Source organism: Oncorhynchus nerka, linkage group LG19, assembly GCF_034236695.1.
Source record: "Oncorhynchus nerka isolate Pitt River linkage group LG19, Oner_Uvic_2.0, whole genome shotgun sequence".
NCBI lineage: Eukaryota > Metazoa > Chordata > Actinopteri > Salmoniformes > Salmonidae > Oncorhynchus > Oncorhynchus nerka.
Window position 1 is genome coordinate 2,434,884 of NC_088414.1, and position 11,315 is coordinate 2,446,198.

Sequence of the window (11,315 nt, forward strand, 5' to 3'; positions counted from 1 at the left end):
CTCCCATGATATTTAACTCTTCCCCTAACACTAATGCATATGCTATAGGGCTATGGGTACGACTTCATGAGGCCAGGAGAAGATAAATACCAGCTGTTGATTCCTTCCCTCTCTCCCATGAGGTAAGGAAGTATCCATGCCAACATTTTACAGAACAGCCCGTAACTTTCAGGAATTCCACACAGAGAGTGAGCGGAAAAGGGATCTCATATTTCAGCTCCCCATTGGGGTGCATGATAGTTTTACGCAATAGCTAACAAGGCACCATTGCGTGCCAGACTTCTCTAGACTATGGTCGATTGTTGTGAAAGAGCCAGTATGAGAAAGTTGCAGACAGATTCATAAGAATGTAGACAGCAAAAAAAAATGGACACCCACCCAGTCAACTTCGAAACAGATAATATATTGTTTGCAAACGTTAAACCTGGTTGTCTGAATTCAATACGTTATTCAGTCAATCAAAAACAGTGAAAGGCAAAATACAGCTTCTTAGAACAGAATAAAACATCATGTAATTGGCACTAACAGGAAATTTTTCCCATAGAGGAAATGTAGATGTTTTTGTTATCATGTTTCAATGCTGCATAGTGGCTAAATAAGAGATTGATTATTTCTCTGAAGACTTGAAGCTTAATTTGAATTCCTCTGCACTGTCATTGGAGCATTCAGAGGAATAATTTCAAGATCTTGGGTTTGAAGATCTGCATCTTGCTGCTGTCCATATTCTTGACCATTTCCTGGGACGCAAGAATCCCCTGGTGAGCCTCATCGAACAGCTCCTTCCCGATCTCCGCCTGAACCCGGTCTCGCCAGGCACTTAGCTTAAGTCTCCCCTCAAAGACATCCAAACCAGAACCGACAGGCTGTGGGATACCAAAACGCAGAAATACACTCAGAAGGCCCACAATATAACAATATATTACAACAAAATTGATTGTTGTTAGGTTTGTGATGATTCATACTCGTTTCATATATCAATAATTGTTCTAGTAAACACTTGTGGAAACAAGGAGCTCCAAACGAAAGACCTAAGACACAGGTTTAGTAATTGATTTGGACATGTCACTGCAGGTAGCTAAGGGGTTTAATTTCACCTGTAAGTTGCTCTAGATAAGAGTGTCTGGTATATGACAAAAAATGTAAATGTAAAACGTACTTGGTCTAATCTACTGAAGCAGGAAGAGACAAGATCTGCAAAGCATTCACCTGCATGATCTCAACAATGGCCACCAGGTCGGCCAAGGAGATCTGCTCTCCTGCGATAAAGGGCTTGTCCCCAATGAACTTTTCTTCAATGAGTTTGAGAGAGCCTTCCAGGTCCTCCAGGGCGCCATCCATCTTGTCCTTGGGGACCTCCACACCCATGATCTTTGGAATCAAGAGCTACAACACAGGCAGCCTTTTTATTATGCAAAACACAAACGTGTTGAATTCCTGAAACTTTATATTATGCCATGAAAGACGAGAATGCATGAGATCAACCTCATCTCTCAAAATCTAACATAACAGGTATTTGGACACAGAGGTACAAAACAGCTCTGCGTCAAATTCTTATAACATACTTATATTATATTCTTATAACAAATACTTATAGCTTGTAAGGATTATTTTTCTTGTCAGTGAAACTCAAAGGGCCACAGTCACATGCTTTGGCAATGTGTACGCTGTAGTCCATTTCTTCACAAACTACTGCCCACGCGCACACATCGAACATGGAAAACATCTACCGGTTTAGAATACCATTATTATTACCTAAATCTTCTTGGTGTGTGACTTTATTTGACCACAGGAAAAAAGGATGTTAATATGCTACTGAGTAAACATTGCTATCTGGGTTGGACTGAACAAAGTCCAAAGAACAATTTGAAAACAATTCTAAATCCAATCATGTAGTAGCATCACTTACCCTGAGCCAAAACATCTTGGAGCCATGCATACGTATGCCCATGTGCTGCCAGGACAGGTATTCATTGACACGGGCACGCTTTTGCAGATCGGCTGGATACCAGTGGTCTGAGGTCTGGTACTTCTCTGCCAGATACTTCATGATGGCAATGCTGCAGAGATGATTGGCCCGTTTAGTCATTGAAACGCTTTACCTCGTCACTGTATTAGAATCATTAGTAACATCAGAATGAGGATATGTTTAGCTACTCCAGGGATCGCAAAGGATTTTGTCTTATTACATTGCCTCATCAGATAAGATGGTTGATCTCAACTCAATGTTGTCATTCCAACCTTTCAGCCAAGCAGAAGTCTCCATCTCGGATTGCAGGAGCTTTCCTGATCATGTTGATCTTCCCAAACTCTTCTCCATACTGCTCTCCTGAAATGTAGTAAATGACAGAGATGCATGACAGACTTACTCCTGTAATAAGCCACCTACACCGAGTGTACTGTACAAACCATTAGGAACATCTTCCTAATATTAAGTGTCACCCCCTTTTGCCCTCAGATCAGCCTCAGTTTTGTCGGGGCACGGACTCTACAAGCATGTGAGAAACAATTTTGATTTGATTTGTTTGAGGGGAAGAGACAGGTTAAAGAAGGATTTTTAAGCCTTGAGACAACTGAGACATGGATTGTGTATGTGTGCCATTCAGAGGGTGAGTGGGCAAGACAAAATATTTAAAAACCTTTGAACGGGGTATGGTAGTAGGTGCCAGGTGCACCGGTGCCCATGTTGACTCCAACAGTTGTGTCCAGTTGGCTGGATGTCCTTTGGAGGTTGGACCATTCTTAATACATACGGGAAACTGTTGAGCGTGAAAAACACAGCAGCGTGACAGTTCTTGACACAAACCGGTGCACCTGGCACCTACTACCACACCCCGTTCAAAGGTTTTTAAATATTTTGTCTTGCCCACTCACCCTCTGAATGGCACACATACACAATCCATGTCTCAGTTGTCTCAAGGCTTAAAAATCCTTCTTTAACCTGTCTCTTCCCCTCAAACAAATCAAATCAAAATTGTTTCTCACATGCGCAAAATACAACAGGTGTAGGTAGATCTTACCGTGAAATGATTACTTACACGCCCTTTAACCAACAACAAAGTTAAGAAAATATTGACTAAATAAACTAAAGTAAAAAAAAATGTAAAGAGTAACACAATAAAATAACAATAACGAGGCTATATATAGGGGGTACCAGCTTTGCACACTGTTGGCATCCTCTCAACCAGCTTATTTCATGAATGCATTTCAATTAACAGGGGTACCTTGTTAAAAGTTCATTTGTGGAATTTCTTTCCTTCTTAATGCGATTGAGCCAATCAGTTGTGTTGTGACAAGGTAGGAGTGGTATACAGAAGATATCCCTATTTGGTAAAATACCATATTATGGGAAAGAACAGCTCAAATAAGCAGAGAAACAGTCCATCATTACTTATAGTTTCTTCAAGTGCAGTCGCAAAAACATCAAGTGCTATGATGAAACTGGCTCTCATGAGGACCACCACAGGAAAGGAAGACCTTAGTTACCTCTGCTGCAGAGGATAAGTTCATTAGAGTTACCAGCCTCAGAAATTGCAGCCCAAATAAATGCTTCATAGAGTTAAAGTAACAGACACATCTCAACATCAACTGTTCAGAGGAGACTGCGTGAATCAGGCCTTCATGGTCGAATTACTGCAAAGAAACCACTACTAAAAGACACCAATAAGAAGAGACTTGCTTGGGCCAAGAAACACGAACAATGGACATTAGACTGTTGGAAATCTGAAAATTTGAGATTTAACCACTGTATCTTTGTGAGACGCAGAGTAGATGAACGGATGATCTCTGCATGTGTGATTCCCATGGTGAAGCATGGAGGAGCAGGTGTGATGGTGCTTTACTAGTGACACTGTCAGTGATCTATTTCGAATTCAAGGCACACTTAACCAGCATGGCTACAACCGCATTCTGATGCGATACCCCATCCCATCTGTTTTGTGCTTAGTGGGACTATTATTTGTTCTTCAATAGGACAATGACCTAAAACACCTCCAGGCTGTGTAAGGGCCATTTGACCAAGAAGGAGAGTGATGGAGTGCTGCATCAGATGACCTGACCTCCACAATCACCCCTGACTTCAACCCAATTGAGATGGTTTGGGATGAGTTGGACCGCAGAGTGAAGGAAAAGCAGCCAACAAGTGCTCAAGCCTATGTGGGAACTCCTTCAAGACTGTTGGAAAAGCATTCCAGGTGAAGCTGGTTGAGAGAATGCCAAGAGTGTGCAAAGCTGTCAAGGCAAAGGATTGCTACTTTGAAGAATCTCAAAAGTAAAATATATTTTGATTTGTTTAACACTTTTTTGGTTACTACATGATTCCATGTGTTATTTCAGAGTTGATGTCTTCACTATTATTCTACAATGTAGAAAATACAAAACTTCTGACTGGTACTGTATAGGTAGGAGTAAAGTGACTATGCATAGATAATAAAACAGCAAGTAGCAGCAGTGTGGGGGGGGGGTCAATGAATTGTTCAGCAGTCTTATGGCTTGGGAGTAGAAGCTGTATCGTGGAGTTGAGAAACCCAGGACAGGGTTAGGGTAGACTAGGCCTACAACAGACTAGGCTACTTGCGTGCAAGCAAGAATAGATACCTACCAGACTTGAACTTCCAAAATACCTTTTCAGGATACTTCTGTAAATGACTTTTTACTGAACTTTAGATAACCTTCTGAAAATTCTAGAATGAAGTTGCCTACTCTAAAAGCACAGTCTCCAAAATAAAAACAATAACCTACCTTCCAAAAGCGAAACCTTCATAAAATCAAAAGAAATGTTGTTCTTCTTGGCAAAGATGTACACCGAGCGACATGGCTGTGAGAAAAGGTCTAAATACATTTCCAACGCCATCTTTAATACAAAGCAAAGATATTCTTCACGGTCAAACCCCGAATGACTTCTAGAATTTCTGGAAGCGTTCTACTTCTCTTCGGGAACTATATACCACACCCCTGGAGCGCGAGGAGGATCCCCGAGCCTTCTCACTGGAACTCGCGCGCACGCCCACTTTCCACAGCGCATAGAAAAGGATCATGTGTGTCTGAGTGGTTAAAAATGCACACGTAACACGAAACAAGATTTTCATCAATTGAAATGATTGCATAATTGTAATGTTGCATGGACTTCCGTATAACTTAAGTAGGCTACATGCAGACAGTTATCTCATGATCTATGTAACATTGATCAAATCGAACTTTATTTCTATGGAACATTTCTTACAACAAATGCATTTCAAAGTGATGTGTGATTTATTGTGACCTACTATGAATAACGTTACATGAATTAAACTAAAATACAATTGTTCGGTTAGCCTTTTTAGTTGGGGTTGCCCTAGAATAGTGTGGCTGCTTGTTGGCTACATCATTTACATTTAAGTCATTTAGCAGACGCTCTTATCCAGAGCGACTTACAAATTGGTGCATTCACCTTATGACATCCAGTGGAGCAGCCACTTTACAATAGTGCATCTAAATCTTTTAAGGGGGAAGAAAGGATTACTTTATCCTATCCTAGGTATTCCTTAAAGCGGTGGGGTTTCAGGTGTCTCCGGAAGGTGGTGATTGACTCCGCTGTCCTGGCGTTGTGAGGGAGTTTGTTCCACCATTGGGGGGCCAGAGCAGCGAACAGTTTTGACTGGGCTGAGCAGGAACTGTACTTCCTCAGTGGTAGGGAGGCGAGCAGGCCAGAGGTGGATGAACGCAGTGCCCTTGTTTGGGTGTAGGGCCTGATCAGAGCCTGGAGGTACTGAGGTGCCGTTCCCCTCACAGCTCCGTAGGCAAGCACCATGGTCTTGTAGCGGATGTGAGCTTCAACTGGAAGCCAGTGGAGAGAGCGGAGGAGCGGGGTGACGTGAGAGAACTTGGGAAGGTTGAACACCAGACGGGCTGCGGCGTTCTGGATGAGTTGTAGGGGTTTAATGGCACAGGCAGGGAGCCCAGCCAACAGCGAGTTGCAGTAATCCAGACGGGAGATGACAAGTGCCTGGATTAGGACCTGCGCCGCTTCCTGTGTGAGGCAGGGTCGTACTCTGCGGGCTACATCTGCTTGACAACTAGGGGAGCAACAGCCTGACTTCCCTGCTGCCTCTTCCCCGCACAACATCAGGATATGTATGGTTGATTTCGCAAATACGGGCACTTTTGGATATTGAATGTTATTGAAAATGCTATTTAAACGAACAAAAACAATATCGGTTTCCACAAATACCCGAGGGGAAATGTCATTACCTCCAAGTTATAAAATGTGCTATTTTAGTTGAAAATGAAATTACAGAAATTGTGTATAAGGTATTTTATATAACATTTCACACAATTTTTAAAATCATGTTTGTTTTTTAAAAACGATTTTTGTAGTTTTCTTAATTATATGTATTTGTCCTGTCTAAATGTCCATAAATGCCTTGGTGATATATTATTTTAGGAATATTCTGGTTACAGAATATATCAAAACTATGTACCGTGATGGTAATGACTTAGCGTTGTGGTAACGACAGATTGTGGTGAAATTACATTTCATATAAAACAACTGATGAAAAATACCATTCAATAGTTTAATGTCACAGTTGTACATGTTTAATTTGATTGAAGACATAGAACACACCATTTGTCACGCGGACCAAAGTGCAGCGTGGTGAGCTTACATACTCCTCTTTATTAGAATGTCGCCAACAATAAACAATACAACCCCGACCGTGAAGCATAACAGTGCTATGATGCCTCTAACAAAGTTAACTACCCACACTGAAAGGAGGGGGGAAAAAAGGGCTACCTAAGTATGATTCCCAATCAGAGACAACGATAGACAGCTGTCCCTGATTGAGAACCATACCCAGCCAAAACAGAGAAATAAAGAAACATAGAAAGCAAAACATAGAATGCCCACCCCACATCACACTCTGACCTAACCAAATAGAGACATAAAACGGCTCTCTAAGGTCAGGGCGTGACACCATTCAAAACCTTTAAAAAACAAAAGATACATGCCTCAATAACTTAAGCGTCTTTTAGAACAATTTGGGGCTTCAATGCATTAGGCAGAAATACATGTAATAGAGTTGGAAATACTGGTTGACATTAAACACATGATTGTTCACAGGCTGCAGTCTATTGAGTCAGACTCATGAGCGACTGGAACGAGCTGCAGCAAACACTCAAACTGGACAGTTTTATCTCAATCTCTTCATTCAAAGACTCAATCATGGACACTCTTACTGCTTTGCGTGATGTATTGTTGTCTCTACCTTCTTTCCCTTTGTGCTGTTGTCTGTGCCCAGTAATGTTTTCATGTTTTCTGCTTCTACCATGTTGTTGTCATGTTGTGTTGCTGCCATGTTGTGTTGCTGCCATGTTGTTGTCATGTGTTGCTACCATGTTGTTGTCATGTGTTGCCACCATGTTGTTGTCATGTGTTGCTGCCATGTTGTTGTCATGTGTTGCTGCCATGTTGTTGTCATGTGTTGCTACCATGTTGTTGTCATGTGTTGCCACCATGTTGTTGTCATGTGTTGCTACCATGTTGTTGTCATGTGTTGCCGCCATGTTGTTGTCATGTGTTGCCACCATGTTGTTGTCATGTGTTGCCACCATGTTGTTGTCATGTGTTGCTGCCATGTTGTTGTCATGTGTTGCTGCCATGTTGTGTTGCCACCATGTTGTTGTCATGTGTTGCCGCCATGTTGTTGTCATGTGTTGCTGCCATGTTGTTGTCATGTGTTGCTGCCATGTTGTTGTCATGTGTTGCTGCCATGTTGTTGTCATGTGTTGCTGCCATGTTGTCATGTGTTGCCGCCATGTTGTTGTCATGTTGTGTTGCTGCCATGTTGTTGTCATGTTTGCTGCCATGTTGTTGTCATGTGTTGCTGCCATGTTGTTGTCATGTTGTGTTGCTGCCATGTTGTTGTCATGTGTTGCTACCATGTTGTTGTCATGTGTTGCCACCATGTTGTTGTCATGTGTTGCTGCCATGTTGTTGTCATGTGTTGCTACCATGTTGTTGTCATGTGTTGCCGCCATGTTGTTGTCATGTGTTGCCACCATGTTGTTGTCATGTGTTGCTGCCATGTTGTTGTCATGTGTTGCTGCCATGTTGTGTTGCCACCATGTTGTTGTCATGTGTTGCCGCCATGTTGTTGTCATGTGTTGCTGCCATGTTGTTGTCATGTGTTGCTGCCATGTTGTTGTCATGTGTTGCTGCCATGTTGTTGTCATGTGTTGCTGCCATGTTGTCATGTGTTGCCGCCATGTTGTTGTCATGTTGTGTTGCTGCCATGTTGTTGTCATGTGTTGCTGCCATGTTGTTGTCATGTGTTGCTGCCATGTTGTTGTCATGTTGTGTTGCTGCCATGTTGTTGTCATGTGTTGCTGCCATGTTGTTGTCATGTGTTGCCACCATGTTGTTGTCATGTGTTGCTGCCATGTTGTTGTCATGTGTTGCTGCCATGTTGTTGTCATGTGTTGCTGCCATGTTGTTGTCATGTGTTGCTGCCATGTTGTTGTCATGTGTTGCTGCCATGCTGTGTTGTTGTCTTCGGTCTCTCTTTATGTAGCGTTGTCTCTCTTGTCATGATGTGTGTTTTGTCCTATATTTTTGGTAGGCTGTCATTGTAAATAAGAATTTGGTCTTAATTGACTTGCCTAGTTAAATAAAGTTAAATAGATAATAATAATAAATCAATCAATAGTTAAATAAAGGTTACATAAAATAAAATAAATGAGACAGGTGTGTGCTCACTCAAGATTAGGTTTTGCCCTTAATGCACTCTATTGCTTAACGAGAGAGCAAATTTCCACCCAGACTGCGCCATCAAGCATCATATGCCATTTTGTCGCTGGATGAGGCTCAGGGACAAACCCAAGCACATTCTCTCATTGGCCAAAATAATCAGTTGGCTCCCACACAACTCATCGTCTTGACTAGAGCGCAGCTCTCTGCATCAACATCTTGTATAATACCAGGGTCTTCATTATATTCCACAACACAACACTTTCCAATCAGTCCCTCATATATGTCTACAATGGGCTCTATTGCGCTAGGAGATGGCTGTGGTGCTGTACAGGTGGAAGGTTGGGGTTTGCCTGCCTCTGTTGAATTATCACAGTTTGTGCTTGGGCCAAAACATTAACATAGATGTAGATGTAGAGTCATGTGAGGGGCAGTTAGGTCATCATTCTGTAGCTGTAAGACTTCAGGTGAGTGTGGTGGTGTGTTCCTTTACAGGTATGACTCCATAACATTTCTGGACAGCTGACCTTCTGTTTCTTTGGTTTATTTTCTATGGCCTCCTTTTTTTCATTTTTTTCTCACTGGGAAAGTTGTGAGATGGATTTCAGTTCATCACTTTAGTTTCACTTCTGTTATCTTACTTTTTGTTTCTTAAGATACTCCTCGTATCTTATAGGATCTTATTGGATAATAGGACTAATGGTAGAGGCAGATTACCCACTCGCTGGTTTACCCAGAAGAGAGAGATTAAAGTAGACGGCACGCGTCAAAGTAATTGATTTATGACCCTGCGTCATTATGACGTGTGCATGACCAAGTATGGGCCTCCGGCCTCGTCCATCCTGTTCCTGTGGTCACGTGTTAGAGGGTGTGTGTTATTTTATATCTATATGGCATCTTTTGAAGTAGATTGATTGATGTCTAGGGGCCTGGTTGAACTGGGGGGGTTGAGTGTTTGAACTTTTTAACGTGTATGGCCCCCACAGTTTTATTGTCCTTATGGTTGTTATCTATGAAGCAGGAATGTGTGTGTGTGTGTGGGTGTGGGTGTGGGTGTGGGTGTTAGAAACAAGGAGTGTGTGTGTGTGTGTGTGTGTGTGTGTGTGTGTGTGTGTGTGTGAGAAACAAGGTCCCTTGGCATTGTGTCCATTTCAGGCTTTAAACAACAATTAAACAGCCATCTAAATAATGTTTCTCAGCCTAGTTTCCTATTTAGTTCTCTTTATATGTACAGGCACAGAGCTTCCAGATGGCTCCAGCCTAAGGATTTTCAGGGCATGTACACCTGGGGATATTAGAACCCCAAAGAAAAGATCCTAAAGGTAATTTCAGATTCAGGTTTATCATGACAGCCGCTTTATGAAAGGCCTTTACTTATGGCTAAACAGCTTCTACACAGCTTATTAATTAATGATGTGGGCATACCCAGGATTTACAGGCAGGACGTTTGATCTACACAGGGAGGGAAAACTTACGGAGTTATGATGGAGCGGGCAAGCGTCTTTGAGTTGGTGAATTCGAAACGGATAATGGTCAGGGCTAACCGGACCCTTTATCTGGAAGAAATAGTAAACATTTTGGAATGTGTTAAAATGTAGGTACTAAATATTTTGAATTAAATCACTGGTTTTAAAAATGTATCTCACGCTTTAACGATAGGGGAAGAGGTCATTTCATATTTCGGTTTAGGTATTATTAACTTTATGGAAAACAATATTCCCACTATGTGGATTATAAACATGTACGTACATAGAGAGCCAACACATCAAGATCTAACAGGGATGAGTGGGGATTCATAGTAAAACAGGAGGCTTCTGTAACCTGCAATATGTGTTAAATATGGTTTACATACATCCACGACTGAATGGTTTCACAAACTCCCTTTAAAGGTTTTGTAAGAAAGTTGTAACAGGCCTCATTCACCAGTCTAGAGATGAACCTAGAGACACCAAAAACATCAACGTTTAGAGCAGCTTGGAGATTATTACCCATGTAAGGGGGGAGCAAAGAGCTGATTTACCTCTACGGTCAAATGCATCTATAGTTTTTAATGAAGTGGTCGCTGCATTCATTTAGATTATTTCAACATAGTCTAGAACCAGTAAGAACATAGATTGAATGAGCTGCTTTGTGCTATTGAGCAAGAGGCCTGACCCATTTCTATATAAGAAGCCACACTTTTTATATTCAGCTTCTGAATGAACTAACTCATAAATATGTTTTTAAGTCAGCTTAACGTATATACTAGTACAACATACTAGGTACATACACTTCAATCATTAGAATAATTTGCATAATGTAGTTCAGATAGAGCACGAGCAGCAGGGCGGGCGATAGAGTACACAACTGTATCAACGGCTTGAATTTCTGACATAATAATATTATCAATGTATACAATATATCTGTTTATTAGACCTACCAACATAGAACACAATAGTGTATATCATGGGTAACTCCCGTTTTCATGGTTAATTGATAGGTGTTCCATTCTGTGGACTGAGAATCCAAAAATACTTTGCACAACATATACATAGTTTTTACAACTCTTTTATAATCTAAATGTATATGTTGTGCCCGACCCCCGCCACGAGGTGTC

At 41.5% G+C, this 11,315-nt stretch overlaps 1 protein-coding gene across 1 annotated transcript; it reads right to left on the minus strand.

Moving 5' to 3' along the window:
• Nucleotides 1–387: 387 nt before the first annotated feature.
• Nucleotides 388–4,957, minus strand: LOC115147113 (glutathione S-transferase theta-3-like). The gene is made up of 5 exons (XM_029689128.2): nt 4,738–4,957; nt 2,239–2,326; nt 1,907–2,057; nt 1,207–1,383; nt 388–863 (listed from the first exon to the last, which is right to left on the minus strand). Exons 1-5 carry the CDS (start codon nt 4,847–4,849, stop codon nt 666–668), a joined length of 726 nt encoding a protein of 241 aa, XP_029544988.1. The 5' UTR covers nt 4,850–4,957; the 3' UTR covers nt 388–665.
• Between the last annotated feature and the right edge of the window lie 6,358 nt (nt 4,958–11,315).